Source organism: Anser cygnoides, chromosome 5 (genome assembly GCF_040182565.1).
Source record: "Anser cygnoides isolate HZ-2024a breed goose chromosome 5, Taihu_goose_T2T_genome, whole genome shotgun sequence".
NCBI lineage: Eukaryota > Metazoa > Chordata > Aves > Anseriformes > Anatidae > Anser > Anser cygnoides.
In genome coordinates, this window is record NC_089877.1 from 59,850,020 (window position 1) to 59,872,558 (window position 22,539).

At 39.6% G+C, this 22,539-nt stretch overlaps 1 protein-coding gene across 2 annotated transcripts in view; it reads left to right on the forward strand.

The window, feature by feature from the left end:
• Window positions 1–22,539, forward strand: part of KCNH5 (potassium voltage-gated channel subfamily H member 5) — a 154,157-nt gene that overhangs the window by 93,603 nt on the left and 38,015 nt on the right. For both annotated transcript variants that reach the window (XM_013183072.3, XM_048066139.2), the window contains exons 8-9: window positions 10,261–10,460; window positions 22,042–22,294. In XM_013183072.3, coding sequence (XP_013038526.2) covers window positions 10,261–10,460; window positions 22,042–22,294 — 453 coding nt within the window. The remainder of the gene's footprint in view (window positions 1–10,260; window positions 10,461–22,041; window positions 22,295–22,539) is intronic.

Sequence of the window (22,539 nt, forward strand, 5' to 3'; positions counted from 1 at the left end):
CTCAATTATTCCTTTCTGATACTCTCCAGACGTCAATGTAATTTCATTGACTTCAGTGAAATTAGTGTTAATGTTGGAATGGAAATGCAGCAAATTTAATTCCAGCATCTCCTTCCTGGAATAGCGAGCAAGAAAACAGAGAGGTAATCAGATAGGAACAAGTGCTGATCAGAAGGAGCTGAGCAGGGAAGAGGAGCGCTCCAGGAGAGGCTGCCAGGAAATACAGACGCTTTTCCCATCTCACATAGTCATGCAGTGTTTGGCAATTTGTGCACAGTGGTTGAAGTGAAAAGCCAGACTTGTTTTGTTTCTTTTGGTTGGCTAGTGTATGCAATCTCTTGCTGTTCTGTTGAATACTCGTAAAACCCTTGTACCAGGACGGTATCAATGGCTACTAGTATTTCCAGCAGTGTCAATTTGCTTGGTATTGTGGAGAAATGAGCTCTGGAGAGCTGGTGGACTGGTGGAAATAGTGGAGAAAATGTGCTTGATGTAGCGTTTAGACAGCTTTTGCTTTGTCTGAGAACAGGCCTGTCTGTGACCTTTGGAGTGCTGATGTCCACTTCTGCATATACATTGCTGTCTGGCTTTGTGTTCCACTGATGAAAAATAGAAAAATAGGTTTAGGGTATTGCCTGCCATTTTACCATGCTGTTATTCTTCAGTGGAACTGTTTGCGGTACTGGCAAAGGGCAGTGTAGACTGTAAAAGGGGAAAATGTGCTCATTTTTGCAGCTAGGCTTCACTGGGCTATTGACTGCTTTCCAACCAGCAGAAAGGCCCTGAAGAAGCTGTCGGGCCCAGGGTCAGTTCAGCATCTGCCACAGCTAAATCGATACTGCAATAAAGGACAGGCTTCCAAAGTGGATAATCAAAGCATAGCAAAGAGAATTCACCTTTAAAGCCTGCAAATGTTAGTGTGAATTTTTTGGATGGAACCAGAATGATTCCAGCAAATCTGGAGTGGTGCTGAGGCCTAGCCCTGCTCTGCGGCCTATGCAGGCATGGCCTTAGTGGAAGCAAGGAGCAAGTGTCACATCAGTCTTAGGCACAAATGTTTTGATAAAGTGGAAACCTACAGGAGAGAGGGTTTGGCCTTGGCCCTGATAGACAGCAGTGGGCTAGGAGCTCAGGGTTTGCATTTTGTGGAAAATATTACATTGCTCCCCAGGGACGTAGTCACAGCACCAAGCCTGTCGGAGTTTAAGAAGTGTTTGGACTGTGCTCTTAGTCATATGGTCTGAATTTTTGGGTAGACCTGTGCGGTGCCAGGAGAAGGGATCCTTATGGGTCCCTTCCAACTCGGGATATTCTATGATTCTATAACATGATAAGTTTTTGGGAGGGGGTGACGAAGGTAGTGAATGCTCCATTTTGTCTTATGCGCTTAATACGTTTTTTGCATCAAAATGGAATTTTCTTCCATTGTTCAGATTCCAAAGGTTTCAAATCAAAAAGACAGGAGGAAAAATGTTTTGATATGTTATTTTAGCATTGTAAAACCAGAAGGTGAATTATTTAAACTTTTTTGTGAATTTCTTTTTTTCTTCCCTCTTGCTTTTTTGAGGGAAGGCGCATTTAATTTGAGACAGACTTTCAGCATCACCATAGAAAATGTTGGATACAAAATTTTGCTCGTTTCTGTGCAGGAGGGAAAATTTGAGGGAAGGAGTCTTTGCAGATGACTTGCACAAGTGAGAAACGTAATTTGGTTCAATTAAGCCAGTTTCGTGGTCATTTTGCAGAGCAGAATTATTCTGAAAATAATGGGATGTAAGCGTCATCTCCAGATCGGAGGCCTTTAATATTAACGGTATTAAGTGCTTTATTTTGTTCCTTCTAAAAATACCCTATAATTACATACAGAATCTATCCTCACAGAGTTCAGGCTGATGAATTAAAATACAGAAAGACGGAACTGCCGCATAGAAGCAGCACTGCTTTACCTGAACTCTGTCTCATTAGTGTTTTCAGGTAGATATTGTGTAAGCGATACTCTTGTTATGCTAACAGCTGTGTTTTCCTTACCTCTCAAGGCTGTGTGTGGTCTGTGTTTTATAGCTGAGATCATTTGTCTAATTGTTCCAAACCCATTCTTATTAATTGTGTTGAGATAAAACTGAACATCTAATTAAATGAATAAACAAAGTTAGATTTGGGAGAAGTTAAAAGAATGAGCAAATTAGAAGACTGAAAGGAAAATTAACAGCTGCAGAAAGTCTGAGCCCATTCATATTGTGCGTTCACCTTACTTTTGAATACAGTTGTACCTGTGCATACATATATGTGGATACATATTTGTACATGTGGATATGTATTTGTCTTTGTGAGTCTCTAATATACATCGTGTCTATACAGTACAATTTTTTTACACTGACATGGGGGAGAGGCGGGGGAAGAGCCTGGGAGGAAAGAGCTAGAAACATCTTCCAGCACAGTCCAATACTTTGAAGGTGTGTTTACAAATTTCCTATTATATTTTAACAAGACAGGCAATTTAGGTGGTGTTCCTCAATGCACAAGTGATGTTCTGGCATCGTGCCTCCGGCAACATTGCTATCCTGAGTTCATCTTAATGTGACAAGAACTTGGTGTCCCATTAAAAAATTTCCTTAAAAATGTTAAAGAAAGGAAAAAAAAAAAATGCAAGAAAAAAAAAAGGCCCAATCTAGCAACAAGCTGTCAGTTTGTTTCAGATGCTAATACTGACAGCTGCCTACTTTACTCAGAGAACTTTTTTTCTGGAAATGATCATTTCTGAGATGCTGTTGGTCCCCATGCTTCCATGCAGTAGTGTGGGAGACTGTGTGTATCTTATGCTTGTTCCTGGTGACAAATCTGACACAGCGAGGCAGGCAGAGGAGGGTACATGGGGATGGTTTTGATCCACAGGTGTCAGTGCAGGCTAGTACTAACACTAAGGACCAATCACTCTGGAAAAGATGCTTCTTTCTTTCTTTGATGGAGAAAGGAATGAGAAAAATTGCTGTGATGGGTAGGTGATTGTTTGACAGACACAACTGAGGTTTTTTTTTGGAAATACTGGAGAGATTTGCATGGAAATGAGACAATGTTAATAATATTCGATATAAAGAAAATGATAAATAAGGAAGGGGGCAAAGTGCTGGAGGCATAGAGCTGCTAGCATTCATGGTGAACATAATTCTCATGAATTTTGGTCATCATCTTCCTCTCTACTTTCCTTCTGCACCTACTGTAATGCCTTTAGGGAAGCAATTGCATTGCAATTAACATTTACCATGGCACAGGACTTTATCCAGTGTGTCAAATGCTAGATGTGTCATGCGTAGGTGATGAATTTCTGGAGAAATAAGAATAGTGAAGCATTAGTGTAAGAAATGGTCTGGTTCGTTTTAGTAATTCTTCTCTGTATTTATGTCATACTCTTATCATAAATAGAAACTTGTCACAACCTTTGTTTATCACCACCAAAGGCTATGACCCACTAGACGCGACTTCCACTGCGTATCAAATATGTAGAAAAAGCTTAACTCTCGGCCTCTTACACTAGAGCTCTCAAGGAAGAATCTTCCACAATTAAGGCCCCTTCACTACAAGACATGGATTTTTCAGGCGATGTGGAGTTTTTCTACTCAGTTAACAAAGGGTAATGCTGTTTGCCCTGTTGCCTGTTGCAGCGTAACCACCCACAGCTGTTTTTCAGGCTGTGCCTGCCCATGTGACACTTACTATCCTTGAATAATACAATGAGGGAGAAGCAGACCCAAGACATACAACACTTTCCAGATGAAAGAAAATGCAAGAAATTGTGTATAAATGCCAAGAGAAGACCACTGAACCCGTGCAAGGCTGTATGTCTGATGTCCAGCGCAAAGTGGTCTAATAGCATGAGGTGGCTGTGGTAGGGGATGCTGAGCAGGGAAGATGTTGTCTGTGAGCTGTGACTTCAAGCTGGTTAGGCATCGGCATCATCATACCCAGGCAGCTCTTGGCCTCTTATCCTCAGGAGTTTTTTGTCTTTGCTGCCAAGTAACGTTAGCCAACTTCTGCTAATGTCCATCGCTTCCTCAGGGCTGGAAGATGAACATACTGATAGCTACGGATAATGATAGCCTTCATTTAAGACTCAGTAAAAGCATGGTACTGTGTTTTGTACCAATTTGGCCAGTCTTAGATTGTAACTGTGTGCCAAATTATAACTCATCACATTTGCATGGTGAAGAGGCATCGGAGCTCTAAAGTAAATATTTTCCTTTTTCTAAGTGCTCTTATAAACAAAAATGCTCCCAGTTTCACCATTTAAAAATTCGTGACTGTACAAGTGCAGTTGAAATCCCTTATTTTTATAAGGATTTATGCATAAAGTATGCAGAATGCATAACTGCATCCAAAACAGCTGTTCCACTCTGCTGTGCAAACAGTGTCCCCTATAAAGGGAAGAACAGTGAGTATCAGTTCCTATAGTTTACTACTGATGATCCTTGTAATTACATAATTATTTAATTTCCGTCAAACAAATATCACATCAGTGTGAACAGGGATTTTACAGATCTATCATTATTATCATAGTTTAGAGTTTGCATGACTACAGTATCAGGAAGATGTTGAGTTGGAAAAACAGGGGTGAACATCACCTGGCCCTGCAGAGGAGCTGTGCATCTTCTGTAACTGCAGCGTGGGCTAGAGGTATGTTGGAGGGCCACCACCTCCCTGCATTGGCAATGTGGAACATACATCTGGATGCAGGCACTGTCTGTAGAATAAATAGGCTATAGGGCTGATGGATTCAGGCTAGTGCGGTAATTAAGATGTTACTGGAGGTGACAATGCTTTGGTGGGACTTATGAGAGGATAAATGTATTGGATTATGTGGCGTGAGAAATTGCAATGATATGGCTACAGGTGTAATAGGAGGAAAGATTTATTTATTTATTTAGGACTAAGTTATTTTGGGAATAAAATTTGAAAGACAGTGTGCTCTGATGTTGATGTCTCTTTCCTGTGAAGCAGAAGCAATTGCATTTAGGACACTGATTGAACACTGCTGTAAAACTGGCATCAGCACGGCAGGCATGGGGGAGTGTATTTTAACAGCATAATTTTTGTAAGGGCCAAGGATACAAAATCAATTTTGGCCTTTTGCAGACTGGAAGAACCATGGGGCTGTGTCGGTGCCTTCACTGCCAGAACTGGCTGGCAGGAGCATCAACACGGGGTGGAGGTGGAGGGCTGGGTCTTCAGGACAGGATGGGGCAGGCAGACAAAAACTGCCATAAGATGGTGGGACTGGTGGGAGAGGGGCCTTAGAAGGATTTTTCTTCTCCATGTAACAAACTTCGTTGAATAATGCTGATGGATTGAAAGAAGGTGTTTATGGTAGCAGAGGCAGACTCAGCTGGGAGGTAGACACTGCACTGTGCTGCCAGGTGTTGCATCGAATAGCGCCTGCAGCCATCTTGCAGTATGATCCAATGCATGAAGGTGACGTGGAAAAGCATAACAGAAAACTGCTCAGACTTAAAATAAATCACACATTTGCATTTTGAGCTTATATCTAATTTTATCTTCTATCTACATAGCTGGGTTTATATCTAATTTCTCTATTGAAAGATGTAGCTTGAAGAACATTAATCAAATATTATTACATGCATGCCTAATTCCAAAAATTTGTTGAAGAAGGCGCAGGTAGCCTCAGCATGCAAAAATAAGTATCTGTATTTTTCCAGGATCAAGGGCTCATCTTCTTTACAATTAGTTTAAAGGTATATTGCGTACGCTTAGATTAAATAATACTCTAGCATGTAGCAGACTGTAGGGAAAATTAGATCTCTCAATCAAGCCTTCAGTTCCTAAAGGCAGATGTCCCTATTTGGACCTATTTAGCATGCAGTCAGGATAATATGAGATCTGAAATGCTTTGGGATAATTTAGGTAACTCTGAGTCTTTCTAAAGACAATTCCTTGTTTTTAAACAGGCTTAAAGATTTATTTAAATCACTCAAAATATTTTATGCTAAATTGTTCAAAAATATTTTATGCATGTACAAATACGGTATAGCAACACACATTTTAGATATAAAAATATATACCACTTAGATCCTTGTATTTGATTTAGGGGAGTTTTTATTGTAAACACTAAAGAGTAAAAATAGAAATTAAAATAGCAGTTGAACCAGTTTTGGGACAGAGAAGAAATATTTCTACATCATTATTTTAAATTGATCACCATGAAATCTAGTGAAGAATGAGATTTACACACACAGGACAATTAGGTGAGCATTGCATGACTGTAGGAAACAAAAAAATCTGGAGATGTGCGATTCATTAAATAGAAGATGAATAAATGTAGTCTGACCTAACCAGTCATCTCAAGAAATTGGGTAATTTCCCCTTCAGCCTGTGTAGCATAATTTTCCTTGTTTCCCCTGAGCTTCTTGTAAAAGGAGAGACTAAATTAAAACTATTGAAGTATGTGTTATACTTCTAGAGATTTCTTTACAGATTGTTTAAATCCTCTTGCCATCAAGAGAGGCACAGTATTTTCATAATCTTCAAAACCTTTTGTAAATGATCTTTACTGTAAGTTCCCCCCGTCCAAAAGTAATTAAAATCCAGCAAAAAGAGAAAGGCCCTCGGTAGTGCTCCTCTGCCTTTGTTTTTGAGAGGTGAGGGGGGTGAGGTTCACACCTGGCACTGCGGCGTTTGCTCATTAAGTAAGGGTGCTTGGAGAAATCTTCATTAATTACAGGTGCTGAGGATACCTTAAACCCTCACAGGCTGAGAGGGGAAGGCAGGGTTAGCTGCCTGTTAGAGAGGCCCCAAGGTGTGCGTCTCTGCGCAGGGGAATCCATAGGGTGCCAGAGGCCCTGAGGCTTCCCTGAGCGGAGGCATTTCTGCCAGCTGAGGAGCTGGCCCAGCTCATCTCCCTGTTCTGGCCTGTCCCTGTTGTGTTTGCCACTGATGCAACCACCCCAGCCTAAAGAAGTTGGGTGCAGAAGACTGATGGCAGGTAACTTGTGGTTTTAAGGGGAATTAACCTTGTTCTGTTACACGCTGACAAGCAGGCTTTTCCCTGTGGAGGGCAATGCCCCAGCAAGTTTAAAAACACAGTGAAAATGATTTCTTTATCAGCATAAAGTCATTTTGTTGCACACTGAGACCTGCTAAAATATAAATATTAGCTATTTCAATGTCATGTGTGTCGTGCCCCCCCCCCCGCCCCTTTTTTTTAAGGTATCGTCTGGGGATGGGGAGCTGCTTTCCAGAGGGAGGTGGATTATTTGTACCGAATTATGAAAAATGTGCTCTCCGCCAAAACTCATCAAACTCACCGCAGCGGTGGTCAGTGCTGGCATAGGGAAGCACCATGAGCAAGTAGTCTTTGAGGCACAGCTTCAAAGCTCTGAAGATCTAAATAGGTTCCCCTTATATGTTTGCCACTGCTCTGCCTTGCAGTAATCTGTAAGAGAAGTGGGATATGTAGATGAACTCAGCTGTGTGTCTTTACCATTTCCAATAGGAGTTGGTGGAAAGCTTTGATTTCCAACAGAAGGATAATGCCAGTTTTGTCTGTGCAGACTGTGGCGTGTAGGCTTGTGAGTTCTGGCTTAGTGAGGTACTGCGGGGTAATGCTTCCAACAATTTTGTAATCTTGATCCAGTGATTTATTCTATTCTTAATTTCTTGAACAGACATACTCTCTTTAGGTACAACTTTCTAGGGCCCTATATTAAGATGCACAGAGACAGAATTTCTCTTCCAGATGAGTATTTTCTACATATTGTCTCTGCCAATGAGTTGGGTTTTTTTGTTTGTTTGTAGAGGAGGAAATGTATGCTGGCTGCTTCAGAACAAGCTGTTTTTGCCATGGCATTCTTAGCTGTTTCCAACCTGGCAAATGTCAGAGTTGAACCTCTTTTTTCCCCTATGTGACAGGCCACTATGTCACATTTTCGGTCAGCCCCTGTCTTCTGTGTAGGTTTGCATGTCCAGTTGGGTTGTGTGCACAGCAATTGCATATGCAGTCCAGGTGTAGTTACAGGATTGTACACATTTTACTCATGCAGAAAGGCAGGGTTGTGGGGCCAGTCCTGACCTCTCTTTACCTTTGTAGTCACAGTTGGTGTCGGGTTGCATCTGACATCAGAGGGCAAGGAAGGAGATACTCTGCACTCACACGTCTGTTGAGCTGAGTTCAAGATAAATCATCAAGCGTTCTTCAGAAGGATGAGGGATGTCAGACTTAACAGAAGTGACACTTCATCAAGAATGTCTTCCTATAAAGTCCAAAGGAGCAGAGAAAGCTTGGAAAAAAAAAAAAGTCATGTGGCATTCTTCCATCTACATTTTTTATAATCCTTAAGTTTTTATTCTCTATGTGAGTATTGCTATATATCCAAGTGGGCACAGAGGTACAGAAAACCTTTTAGTGGCTAGCAGATATGAGACAACAATCAGTAAAGCAAAGGGGTTGGGGAGGGAGGACCAAACCCTTGCAAAGAGCTTTATTTTTGGTCATCACATAGAGTATTAATCTGCTGTGCTCTCTAAAACTGAAGCCTCATGTTCATCTGTACTTCATGCTGTGTGACTTTGTTCGATACAATCTTGTCTGTTGAGATGAAAAAAAACCTTTTGACTTTGATGAAACAATGAACGTTATATTTCTGATTAACTCTATCATCTAATTTTTATATTGACATAGTAAAAAGCACAGTGAGAAATGGAAGTACGATTTTTCTATTACATAGTTTTAGGAAAGCACCATGTTTCTTTAAAAATGTCACCTCTCAAGTAGGGGTGATAAACAATAGTAAATGAGTATGAAACAAAGTGAGTTTTCTGGAATGAGGCAGAAATGTGTAGAGGGAAGACATTATGCGCTGAGAGAGAGAAGGCATTTTTCCTTTCACAGCAGGTTATTTCTTCCCATTTGTAGGCTGTGGTTGTTTTTTAAAAAAGCAATGTGAAAATGCATAGCTGCACTCTACTATACAGTACCTCTGAGCAAAGATTATTAAAAATGACAGTCATACTTATTTGTATTTGATAACGTCAAGAGCAGAAATAAAGTGCCATGCATTGGCATTTTGAGAAATCAGAATAATTCTCTTTTTTGCAAAACCTGTATTACCTAATGGAAGAATGTCATTTTGGGCTTTCTTGCAAGGGTAATTATATTGTGACTCAAAAAGAAAATTTAAACCTGCTTGGTTTTAAGAATGTCTTTCAATTCACCACTATACAAGCAAAGGTGTACATTTAAGTTTTTACTTGAATGCTTTGTCGAATTTAGGTTTCAGAAATTAACCATTCTACATCAGTGTTTCAGTGCATCACACTTGTAATGGGATACAGAGTACGACGCCTTATCAGTTGGAAAGGCTTACTCAAAACGTGTGGTTTTGTTGAATATGGCATGTCATTCTTTGGTGTTGCACAGTTCGGCTGGCTGAGCTTGACAGTTACGGTGGCACAGTTGGAAAAGAGAGAATCAGACCAGCAGAGGCAATGCCAGGAGTGGGTTTGAAGTACTGGTTCCTACTTTACTGTGTCCTCCTCCTGCCTTAGTGGCAGTGAGGTACACATGGGACTTCCCATTGTTTGCTAATCTCATTTTTCTCCTTTTGAAATAATTATTTTCTGACATCTGGAGTTGACATGACATACCCAAGTCATCTGCTTGGGACTGGCTGTAAAATTGGACCATGAAGTGCAACTCCGAGTCTGTCTTGTGTACCCCTTGGCTATTGACAGAGGGCCTGTTTCTATAAGTATCCCATTGCAAGGCTTCCCAGGTTCCTTTCTCCTCCATTTCATTTCTTTTTTTTTTGGAACTGAGGCCACTCCACATGTGGCATGTGCTAGCTGATCTCACGTGAGAGCCACGTTGATGGGATGATGCCATCAAGGTTATTGGCAGGCTTCAGCTACACTTGAAAATCAGTTTGGATTAGTACAGGGTGTAGAGTTGAAAAATGTGCTAGCTGTTTTTGAATAACTCCTTGTGTCGACATTCTCTTTGTGATTGATTCTGTAAGTTAACACGCTTTGACTGGCTATATGAGTTCTATGGGTAGGTTCAATAAATAACTATGTGTACACATGTGAGACTGTGTCCATAAACTGAAATCTTCAGTTTACACCTTCACTCCTATACATTTGTATTAATTTGTAACCATGCATCAATTTATTTGAAATTATTCTTTAATTATGAATAGCATTTTACTGGAGCATGCATATTTATTTTTAATTATCTTTGTGGGTTTTTTTTTTCAGCTCTTCTTTATGCAACTATTTTTGGAAATGTCACAACCATTTTCCAGCAGATGTATGCCAACACCAACCGATACCATGAGATGCTTAACAATGTGAGAGATTTCCTGAAATTATATCAAGTCCCAAAAGGCCTTAGTGAAAGAGTCATGGATTATATTGTCTCAACCTGGTCCATGTCTAAAGGAATTGACACAGAGAAGGTATGAGTACATGAGGTAACAATTTGGATAGCAAGAGTTTGTGTCCATTGTGTACTTCCTTAGAAACAGAACTGTATAACAGCATATAACTTACTAACAAAGTCTTAACTGCATGCTACTCCATTATTGTGGTTGTCATTGGATCAAAAAATGGATGTTTTAAAAAAAGTTGTGCTGCTTTGGAAATATGCCTTTATTTTTCATTATGGTAAATGTTTTCTGTCTTCTAGTTTGACTTTACCAAAATACTAAACAATTTTAATGTACTTAACTATTGAAATCAACAGGAAATTGGTCTTCAAATTAGTCTGAGGACATAATTTAATGTCAAACCTACATCAGTATTATTCTGAAAAGTATTGGTATCTGTGAGTTGCAATGAAATGCTTGATTGGCTTGGACCTGTTGCTGATGCCCAGGACATCGTCATCAACCTAATTAGTATAGGATTTAATGGCAGTAGTGACTGATCTTCTTGAGCTGAAATCTCTCACTTAGAACTTAAGGCCTTTGGTAGGGAGATACTAAAAACGTATTACTGCTGACATCTGTGCTGGGTCCTACTTGACTTTAGCCTTCAGAAAGGACTGGTCATTTAGATGTCATCGAAAGTCAAGTAAAGGAAAAAGTTGTCTTCAGAGTGATTCATCCATTCTGTTCCAGGACAGACCTAGTGAATTGTCCTCAGGGCCTCTGTCTCCAAGACTTGTGTAGTGGAGTCTGTCTAGCCTTGGACTGGATATTTTAGAGAGCTGAAGTCAGATGGGAGGGTTTCCACCTGCAATACCTTGAATGTAGGTAAGATATGACAGATCTAAGTCTAGTTTTTTGTTCAGTGGAGATTGGGGATGCTCCTTTGACTTCCATGGAGCTGATACACATCAGCTGAAATAAGGCATTCAGGCTTCAGTTTCCATGAAGATTTAACGTCTGAGAACTTAGAAGGCAATATTCCGAGGGAGGGTGAGGAAGTGTCATAGCACATTAATGTCCTAAAATGAATAGTGTTCACAGAGCTTTGAAGTTCTTGCTTTGGCCGAATCTCTTGTATAATGTGGGATGATGATGCAGCTTGTTCGGATATGCCAAGATAAGTTGCTACACCGACAAATTTAGTCTTACATCATGCTGATGCAACGACAGTTATCATACTCATTTTCTGCAATGAAATTCAGTTTACCATCGCAAATATAAAAGTGTTAAGCAACACAGATTTTGATTTCTTTGGTTCTTGTACTTCAGTGTACCACATTCTTTAATATGTTAATTTCTTATACACTAATACCCTAACTTCCAAATGCTGATTCATACAATGTTAACAGTGAGCTTTTCTATTGTAAACTACTGTAAATGCATTCAGCCTTTTTGTGTAAACTCAAAAACATGTGAAAATTCAACTCTCATTTGCATTTATCTCCTTGCAGTTGAGCCAGTATACTGTATTATTCTGCTAGAGTTTCATTAGATTTTAATGATGCTTTGCAGTTAATGAGGAAAACCTATGCTTTAATTACTGAAATTTCCTTCCATAGTTTCCGCATGTCCGGTTTTATAGATTATAAAAATGCAGTTAGAGCCGTAATCTTCAGCTTGTGGTAAGCAGTGTTCTCTGGTCTGTAAGATAGTAATGGCTGCTTAGCTAGATAATTAATATGGCTGTAAAATCTGTGACTTAGGTTTTTAACAATTTTCCCTTGGTAAAGACTTGCCTAAGCTTAGGCGTGGATCCAAAACCTATTTATAACAGTGGAAGGATTTCAGGAACTTCTGCATCTGGACATCAATAGTTGCATCTAATCGAACTTCCCAGAAAAGCCAATGTTACAGAAGAACAGAGACAAGATAAACGTAAGAACTTGAGCACCGGTTTGAATATGTTGGTATTTTGTATCCCCTACAGCCTGCAAGTCTGCAAAAGCAACAGCACCAGCAGCCTTTAGTGCCCGCACTGAGCATCCCCAAGTCTGTACAAGTGTAGCAGTTTGCTTTTGACTTCAGAACATTAGTCAAAGTGAGGATTTGTTTTAGGGTAAGGGTAGAAAGAAGGCTGTTATGTAAAAGGGCAGCTTTCCTATGTTTATCTCCACTCAGGACAGTGTTGTGATGTGCTTCACCAAAACAAATTAGAAAATGTTGTAAATCCTAGCTGAGAAATGATGGGAACATTGATACAATTCCAGAGACTAGTCATGTAGAGTGGATCCTTCCTCTCGCATTAGTTCCTTCATTAGCCCTTCAAGCCTGTTGTAAAACCCTCTGCATTTAAGTTGAAACCATCTGTACAATCCCTAGAGCAGCAAGGGGATGAGAGCACACTATAGGGACCCCCAGGGTACACAGGCGTAGAGTCAGATTTATTCCCATAGACACAGTGGGGCTAGCAGGACTACGCTGTACCTGCAGCTCAGCTGCTAAATCCAGACAGTGCTTCAGTGTATGTTGGAAAAGGGGATTACTGCCCCAGGTCTTGACTAGCTTCTCTGCACTGCTTTGTCTGACAGTCTGGACATGACCTTAGGGGCTCCTTCCAGTCTGGATTTCAGAGCTCCAATAATGAGACTCTGACCTGTCTGTTGTCTGGATATTTTTGCATCAAATAATTTCCCATTCTCCTTAATTTTTACGAACCTTTCAATAAGCTTCGTATTATGCTGCAAAACGTGTGCTCATGACACATGGTAATTAGTGAGGAATTTCTAAACTTTTCAGCTTCCATCAGACAGCTCAGACAGTTTCCACCATCAATGGATGTTTTTCAACCTAACATACATTATTACATCCTAAATTGTTCCAAATACATCTGCATTGTCACAATGGAAGGTGTTTTGCAACATCATTTGCCACAAATTTATAATACATTTCATTCAGTCACTCAGCATGTTGAAATGGCTTTGTTTTGAAATCCAAATTCAAAGGACAAGAAGATTAACGTACGCAAGAATGAAATTTCTTGTACGAGTGTTACAGTAGGTTCCTATGGTGATGAACCATCCTAGCAATTTGAAGGACTAAAAATAGATACGTGTACGTGTTTCTTTGATAACTAAAGATTTTAAATTCATATGCTTGAAATTAAAATATAGTTCATAACTTAATTGGAATTACTACCATTTAACATGTGTAGATTTCTTGCGTCAGAACTCAAATATCTATCTTTGAACGACACATTCGGTGTGTAGTCCCAAAGACGATCTTGGCTAAAATCAGGAAGGATGAATCCTTTATCAGATATGCACTGAAGGCAAAGCAGAAGTTACACATGGAGAAAGTTTAATGAGGATCTAGTCCTTGCTGCTCGTGAGAACAGGCTGTCCCAAACAGAACTTTGTTTTAAAGCCCCCGTTGGTTGTCATTACGTGGAAGAGGTCTTGTTCTCCCACACTGGAGCAATGGTGCCTTAAGCATAGGCTTCCCTGTTCCTCTTGGGAATAGCTCATCTTCAAATCCCATCTTCAAACCACAGCACTTCAGCGTGTCTCTGAGTGTTCACAAATAAGGAATTAACAATGACACTAAAAGCATTAGTGTATTTATTATTATTACTTAAGAGGAAGCAAGTGGCCTATGATCCATAATCTTAAATCACTTAAACATTAGAGCCCTCCTGTGACAGCTGGGATGATGTATGTAGTACATGCACATGGACTCTATCTCCTGCAGTTAACAGTGGCTCAGACAAGATGGAGTTTATTTTTATGTTTAATGCTACAGGTTTCAGAGTTATTCATCTAATAATGAGCAGAACTAAGAACATGAGAAAACTAAGATGCCTTTATATACTTAAACAGTATTTATCACACAGCAGAATATGTTTTTTGAGAGAGAGTTATAAAAGGAACCAGTGCATTCTCTGTATATGGCCAATTTTTAGCAGGAAAAAATTCTTTACAGTAATAATCTATGAAACACACACTGAATTCAAACCTCTTAAGTTTTTATTGAAATCTACTAGGCAGCAAATGAAAAATTTATAGGTATTAGCTCTTCTGTGAGAAATAGGTCATTATACATGAAAGCAGAACAACCATTAACTTACATGCAGATGTCTCAAGGTCTCATCTAATGATAATGTTCTGAAATGTCAGTAAAACCCAAAGATTTTTCCTTCTTGACCTCCATGCTGTTGTATGGCTTAGGATTTGCTCAGAAAGCAATTAAATAAATGTCTGTCATGTTTTAACAGTCAATTTGTTCAGAAAAGCCATAGGTTGAAATAAAAAAAAGGTTCTATTTAGTATGAACCTAAGCATCAATGTCGATTCAAATGAGAGCCAATTCCACATTGAAATGACTGAAATAGAAATCGTGGGAAAACAACACAGTGTTAAAACTATTCATTGCTGACCCACTAAGCTTTCCTTCAGGAGGGATAGGTTTATGGTAAATAGACTCAGGTTGTAACTTTATTAAACATTTAATCTACATAAGTACAGTGCAGTTTAGTTGTGTTTGCTGTTAATAGGATCTTCAAGAGCTGTAGTAAGAATTAGCATTACCCTGAGAAAACTAGTGGAATGAGGCTGCCATTCCTACAGTGCCCCATCACATAGAGGTGTCTGTAAGTGCTGGCTGGATTTTCTCCTGGATGACCGGGGTAGAAGGCTTCCAAGCTTCATGGCCAAAGAGAACTTCTACAAAATTAGGTGTGACAGCTACATACAATCCCCTGCTGAAGAGGGAAGGTAAAAACCATTTGGACAAGTATTTTTGTTTCGTTGTAGAGGCGGGGTTGTTGGTCGTTCCTTGCAGATCGGGACGAGGTGAACAAGAAGTCTCCCTTCACCTCACAGAGCTGAGCTAGGACCAGGTACAGTTGCAATCCACAATTCTTTGGAGAGCGGGCTGCAGGAGAGATGGTCAGGGTCTCACTGTTCTTCACACAGGTCCAAGTGCAGGGCCTGTGCACCACTGGGGCTTTCTGTTTCACCTTAATGGATGGTATGGATCATTTACATAGAGCATGCACTGTGCAGAGCCAGGAAAGATTATCCACAATGATCTCTTCCTCTTGGATGTGTTGAGTTTGGGTTGACAGAGATTAAACTATGAACCTCTCATACTTGAGGAAACACCAAGTCTATAAACCATGGCTGTAGAGCAGCTCATGAACTTTTTGCCTGGGGGAAGAAATACCTGCCTGGATGGGTCGGATGTTTTCCTAAGCACGGCCACCAAGGGGATGGAACTGACAGAGGGGGCTGTCAGTTCCGGAGACCACATCTTAGGGGAATGACCACATCTAAGGGACTTCCAGACGTCCCTTCCAACCTCAACCGTTCTGTGATTCTGTCTTCTTCTGATCTGTTTTCTTAATACTTTTACCCTTGAATGATATCTTTACATAATGCTGCATGTTAAAAAATTAAGCCACTGTCAGCAGAAGCATGAAATAAAACCCATTGATCAACTCCGTTCTTCCAAGGGTGACCTTTGTGCCAAAAGTTGTCAATCCAAACAATCTTGAAGATCTTGAGAGATGCTTTGATGTAAGCCATATTCTTTTTGATGTTTATTTTGCTTTCTGTTACCCAAAAAGCAGATTTGTATGATAAAGTCCTTTAGTCTGCTATCCTTTGCCCCATCAGAAGGTCATGTAACTATTGTGTTATAGCAAAACTGAACACAATGAAATCCTTAACTGTTCTGAAACTTAGACAACCTGGGATCTGCTACTGTGTCATCAATGGATGTTTTTTAGTGTGCTTCTTGCTACATTTCTCAGTGCATTATACAACAGGTACTGTCTTGGTGAACCAGTTGAATTCTTAAAACACATTGTGCTGCTTCTCATCCTTCCATGGTTTTTCAGACCTTTAGTCAGACTCCATCTGTGTTGACAATACTGAATTTAACATGATCTAGAGCAGTTTCTAGGACTTTTTGAATGTCTCTAACTTCTTACTCAGTTAAAATGTGGTTAATTTTATTACTGTAGTACTAAATCTAAGCATTTTGATCACTGGTTCAGGTCATGTATCATCAATAAGAAAAACAAGTGGACCTTACTAGGCTTGATTTTCAGATCTGAGCAGCTAAATCCAAGTGACCTTGGATGTTAGGCAGTGCATTTAAAATGGAACACACCATTGCTGCTTAGATTCAATTCTTAGTGCCAAGATATTCAATGATGTATTAAAGATTACCCTAATGCATGCAGGGTTAATAACTGCTCAGTTGCATACATCACCTTTGATCTACTTCCAAAATTATCTGATTATTACAGGAAAATGTTCTGTGATTTGCTCATCAGCTGTTTTCTTACCTTTGTCTCTTTGGCTCCAGTTCAGTGCCAAATGTAACACTTTTAGCCATGTCTGCAAAAGAATTCAATGCTCAAATGAGCCAAAACCTTCTAAAAATCTGAATAATTCGTTCAGGTGCCTAGAAAACAGTGCTTTTTTTCTTTTTTTTTTTTTTCCTTAAAGGTCTGACCTTGATTATAAGTGCTGAATATGTCTGAGAACCCAGAATGGCCTTTCTCCGCAAAATAAAAAGAGAGATCTGTGGAATATATAGCAGGTTAGAAGTCAGAAGAGTTTATTATTGAAGTTGACATTGCAAAATGTCTCCGATACTTGCTACTGTTACTCATTTAAGAAATGGTCCTTGTTATTCTTCTGCTAAGACTGCCTAAGCTCTTCATTTGAACATCAGTCAATATATCTCCTAGCTACAACCCCGAGAAAGTGAGAATTTTGTGTGCTGAAAGAGAATTGCAAATAGATATCATTCATGATTCACTGGTCCCTGTCCTCTTTGTTAACAAGTCTTAACAGATTCTGTAATATTTGTTTAAGCCATCCCGTAGTGTTTTCTAGCTGGGGAAGGTTTAAAAAAAAATACTTAAACCCTTCCTAAAAGCTATTATTTGGACACATTCTTAATCTGTACAGTTTTTGTTTCGATTCATTTGTTTTTCTTTGAGTTCTTCATAATCTCTGCTCCCTGTGGAGTTCTTTGAACTGTTCAAGGGGCTTATCTTAAACTGCCTGAGCATGCTGAGGAAATGGATGGGAGAGGAAAAAAATCAGATTGAACTTCCTTTGGAATTTTAACACCCCACCCCCTTCCAGATCTTAAGTAGAAAAGATAGTGAGACATTTTGTGCCAATTCCTGTGAGTCTTCCAGAGCTGGTTACTGCATTTCCCCATCTCTTGCATCGACCACAAGCTTTTCACTCACCACCAGCATTTTACATACTCTGTAGGGTGTTCTGGAGATGATGCCAGTGCTGTATCTCTGCACTGAGTCCCCTTGTGCTGGGGTTTGTATCAACTGGGTGCCAGGCAGGAGAGTGCTGGTGGCAAAGCCCAGCAGTTGTTTTATACTGACTTTGAGGAGGCTTAATTCTACACAGATAAGGGATGTAATAAGTGTTATTCTGTGCTTTGCTTTCTCTTCTCTCAGCTTTATAATGGTTCAGATCTTTGTGGATACATGTGCACTGTTCACATGTGGCATGAAGCCTAGCTTCTTTTCAGTTAGAAATACATGCAGCTTATGCAGACAGAGAAGGTTTTCCTCTGGGGAGGCTTCAGCTTTCTCCTCTGATTTTGTTTCAAAACATAGCAGGTTCTGTTCTTTTATGATGGTTGGATGCATATGGGAAAGCTGACTGCAAAGTCTGTGGCTACAGATTTATTATGGAGCAATTTCTGTAGCAGCACAAGCATCTGGTCCCTGCAGGCAGCCTGCTCCAAGTCGTGTGCTCCAAAACCATCAGTTAGTAAAAGCATTGCAGTCAGCAACCTTCATATCCTTCCTTACTTATAAACTACAGCTTTCACTGAGAAAGGTCTTGAAACCTCTAAGGAAATTTTCTCTTCAGAAACTTGTCTTGGTGGTTTCTTGATATGCTGCTGAAAGAATACACAGACTTGAGCAAAAGTCCCAGCTGAACTTTCCCTCTGCTAACATAAATGCCAGAGACATTTCCCTAACAGTGAAACAATCAACTGGGCATTACAGTTTATCTTCTCCATTAAACTGAATTTTTCTTTACACCCACGTGTTGCATTTGTTTCACCATATAGACTTACCTACAACCAAGTTGCTACTAGTTTGTGTCTTTTTAGCTGCATGCTGCCTTAAAAATGCTGAGATCTTAGTAAGCATTTCACAAGAGGAATGTCTAATTCTTGTGTTACCAATAAAGGATCATTTTCAGAAGCATGTTTATCTGAAATTGAGGTGCTCATTTTATCATTTTCTGCTCTTATGATCTTTGGAATGTTTATCGTTAGCTTCCAAATGCTTCTGTGTGATCCTATATCACATTATGTCTTTTATGGAAGCAAGAAAATTACTCCTAATCTGTGTCACCCACGATCCCTTTTTACAGTATAGCTAATAGTCAGAGAAGCCGATGGCGTCTGTGAGTATTCTCCTGAATTCATGATGTTGGTATTTGTAAACACAAAAAGTAGTGCTGCAAAGTCAGGTTGGAGCTCATGAAGTCCTGTCCTTGGAGCATACAGAAAACACATAACTTAATATTGAGATTGTCTTTCTTTGTCCTGCTCCCCCGCCCCCTGTGTATATCTACATTTGTCTTGATCAGTCAAAGCCCCTTTGCCAAGTCTTTCAATATTAAATATTTCTTTAGTTGTCATCCTTTTCATTCTCAGATCTCAGTACTAGCAGAGTAGCAGACAATAAAACTGAAATAAAAACTATTCATCTGTGGCTAACTCTTGGGTCATTCCTCATTTACTGTTGTACTTGTTGATAAGTTAAATCTCCATACGGTAATATGTCATTAGGAGAATCATTTCATCATGACATCAGTGAATTCCTGAAGTATGCTAAAGACTGGCTTTTTCTGTGCAATGGATTTTTTTTCTGACTCTTCCTTTTACAAGATGTGATGATGAATACGTTTGCTGTAGCTACAAAAAGAGTAATGCTTTGATTGCTCACTTCTAGTTCCCTGTACTTACCTCTGTATTTGTGAGGAAACAGTATGCTACTTTGCATCCGAGTGGCTTTTATTCTTCAGGGACACAGTTAATTTACACTTAAAAAAAAACAAAGGGTCCTGGAACATGTCTGGACTTTACAGTAACATCCTCTGCAACGGTTGATCAATTTTGGATGCATTTAAGAAAATTTTCAACTGTTATTCCTGTAGTTTGGAAGCTTAAAAGACAGAATTTGTAAATCAAATACACATATTTTTTCCTAAGAGCAGTGTTTGAGAATTCACGGCTCGTGGCCTTGTTATGTCAAAAGCAGTTACATTAGTGAAAACATTCCTAAAAATGATTTAGGCCCAACAGTAGATAAAAATGTTAAAAATCATCCATCATTATGCCAAAGAAAGCACATTTTTTCATTCAATTATTACTAAGAAGAAAGGTGGCATTTTTATATTTTAAAACAAAGATGAACTTTCTGTTTGATCCAGAAGTTTTTGATCCAGAAGTAGTTTTTTTAACTGAAAAAACTAAGGTGTCTCCATATTTCTCATGGTAAATGGAATGACTCAGGTAAGTGTAAGCTTGTAAAACTGACATTTGCCCCTAATAATATTATGGAAAAGATGATAAGGGATATGGTCACCAGTGACTCAGACAAGACATTATTACTAATGCAAATAATGGTTTATGGAGAATATGTCTTGTCAGATGTGTTTATTACTAGTTTTTATGATAAAACAGATGTAGGCAGGGTATTTGAACTTGTTCTTTACACCATTTGATTACAGAAAAATAGCTTTAAGCAAAGTTAACCTAGTCTCTATCAAAGCAAATGTGAACTAATTAGCTGTTAGATCTGGGATGGTGGTTTGAAGTGAGAAAACCTCATGCTATGGGGAAGTTTCCAAAGAGATACTGAGCTTCACAGTGTTAGACACAGGAAGCGTCGTCTCTCGTTTATTCAAGATAAGATTTCAAGATAACTTGGCCGGATTCTATAAACAACTGAATGTGGAAAAGATTTCTGGTGTTTGCAAGCCTTTTATCAGAACAATATGATATGGTCCTCTGGCTGTTAGATGAAAAAAAAAAATCAGTTTAGAAACAGCAAGTTTGAAAAGAGAGGGTAGCTCTCCATTGGAACAACTAACCCATATAATTTGAAGGCATTAAATCAAGGCCTACTAGGCTATAATTTTAATAATTTTACCAGGTATTCTGGGATTGATATGAAAAGTCTGAGTTGACCCATAATGGAAGAGGTTAGTGCAGATAGTTGCAGTAACCCCTTCTAGCCTGGGAATCTGTGCATCTATGTGCAAACAGGTACTTGGGTTGTCTATTGATCTATTGAGGTAAGAAAGAGACTAAAGGTTATTAATTAAACTAGAAATTGTTTATTATTTTCTCATTCTATGCTTTCGGATCTCTAAGTAATACATTACCATAATATGTTTTATACCTCTTCTGCATTAAACAGAAATGAAAGTCATGGCTTTACTTCTGAGTTAATATGACTATTCGCCTCAAAGCTTATTCAGGGTTACGAGAGTCTCCCTCTACGTGCTATTATTCAGTGGTAGCCAGTGCATTGACCCAATGTCCCTCTCTTCCACACTGTCTGCAGAGCAAGCTGCCAGATTAATTCCATACAGTAAGAAATTAATCAGTATGATTGATCTGCATTCTTCTTTACATGAGTCTTCCAAGCACTCTTCATCTTATTCCTTTTTCCATTATTTATCTTAGCAAAACTTTACAAGGCTTTATATGTTTCTCAGTGAAATTAGCTACCACACAGCGAGGGACATGCGTTCTAGGATTATAAGGACACTAGTGTGTTTAGGTTGGTGTGCAAATATTAAACACTCATTTTACATGTCTAATAAGATCCACAGGTTTTCACTTTCTTTCTTCAGGTGTATTTGTGTTACTGTTTCAATAGGGAAAGCTATTTAAGGTAAGAACTTAATTAAAGGCCTTATTTAATTGATCTGTGGTAAAGACATATTCACCTTCACAGGGCAGTTTTCACTCACCTTTACTTTGCGTTTCGTACGGTTTCCTAGTACTTTCTTTTTACTCTAGTCTCAAACTCTTTGGATTTTCTAGTCTGTAAGCCCTCCAGGGCAGGTTACTTATTATTTGTCTGTACAGTGCTGAAACTAAACCCTAGGTGTGTTCGGATACGCATTGGTAAGTGGTCACCTACATCAATGCTTCTGAAGACTAGGTTTCCAGATGGGAAATCAAAATCTGGTGGTTTTGATTGTGAGCGATCTGCCTTTGCATGTCTTCAAGCTTCTTCAGCTCTGAGTGTCCATCCTGTGCTCCTGCAGGGACCGAGCATAGCAGTGGGCGGATGGTCTGGGCACCGAGTCTGGAGGGATACCCACAAAAGGGACACGGTAGTGCCACCTGCAATTCTGGAAAGCAAGTGTGAAAGAATAACAGAATAGTCCCTCTGTTCCACATCACCCTTCCACTTGTTCTCAAAGTGATAGATGGGTAGAAAGATAATACTACCCCATTTCAAGATAAAACTCCCACCAGAAGCTTAAGATCCACCCAGGCGAAACCACCCGTTCACTTATTTCATGAAGCACGCACTGCTGCGGTGTCATGTTCTTAGCTGATTATTTTTCGTCTTTCTTTCCTTCAGGTTCTCTCAATTTGCCCAAAGGACATGAGAGCAGATATTTGCGTGCACCTAAACCGGAAAGTTTTTAATGAGCACCCTGCCTTCCGGCTGGCCAGCGACGGCTGCCTGCGAGCCCTGGCTGTGGAGTTTCAGACCATCCATTGTGCCCCGGGGGACCTCATCTATCATGCTGGGGAAAGCGTTGATGCGCTTTGCTTTGTGGTCTCAGGATCCCTAGAAGTCATCCAGGACGACGAGGTGGTGGCTATTTTAGGTACTGTGATCTCTATTGAAATGGTGGCGCTTGGGATATATTAGCCTTCTGCGGAGGTTTGAATATTAACTGGTCTTGCCTAACATCAGCTGGGACTACAGGAGGCTAGTGGTTTTCATAAGATGAGGATGTCACGTTTCCAGAGATATCACTCTAGGAGGAAATGCTTCATCTTTTATTCAATTGAGCATGCTCTTTCTGCCTAGTGTGGCTCACTGGTTACAGTTCCAGTGTCCCTGAGCAGA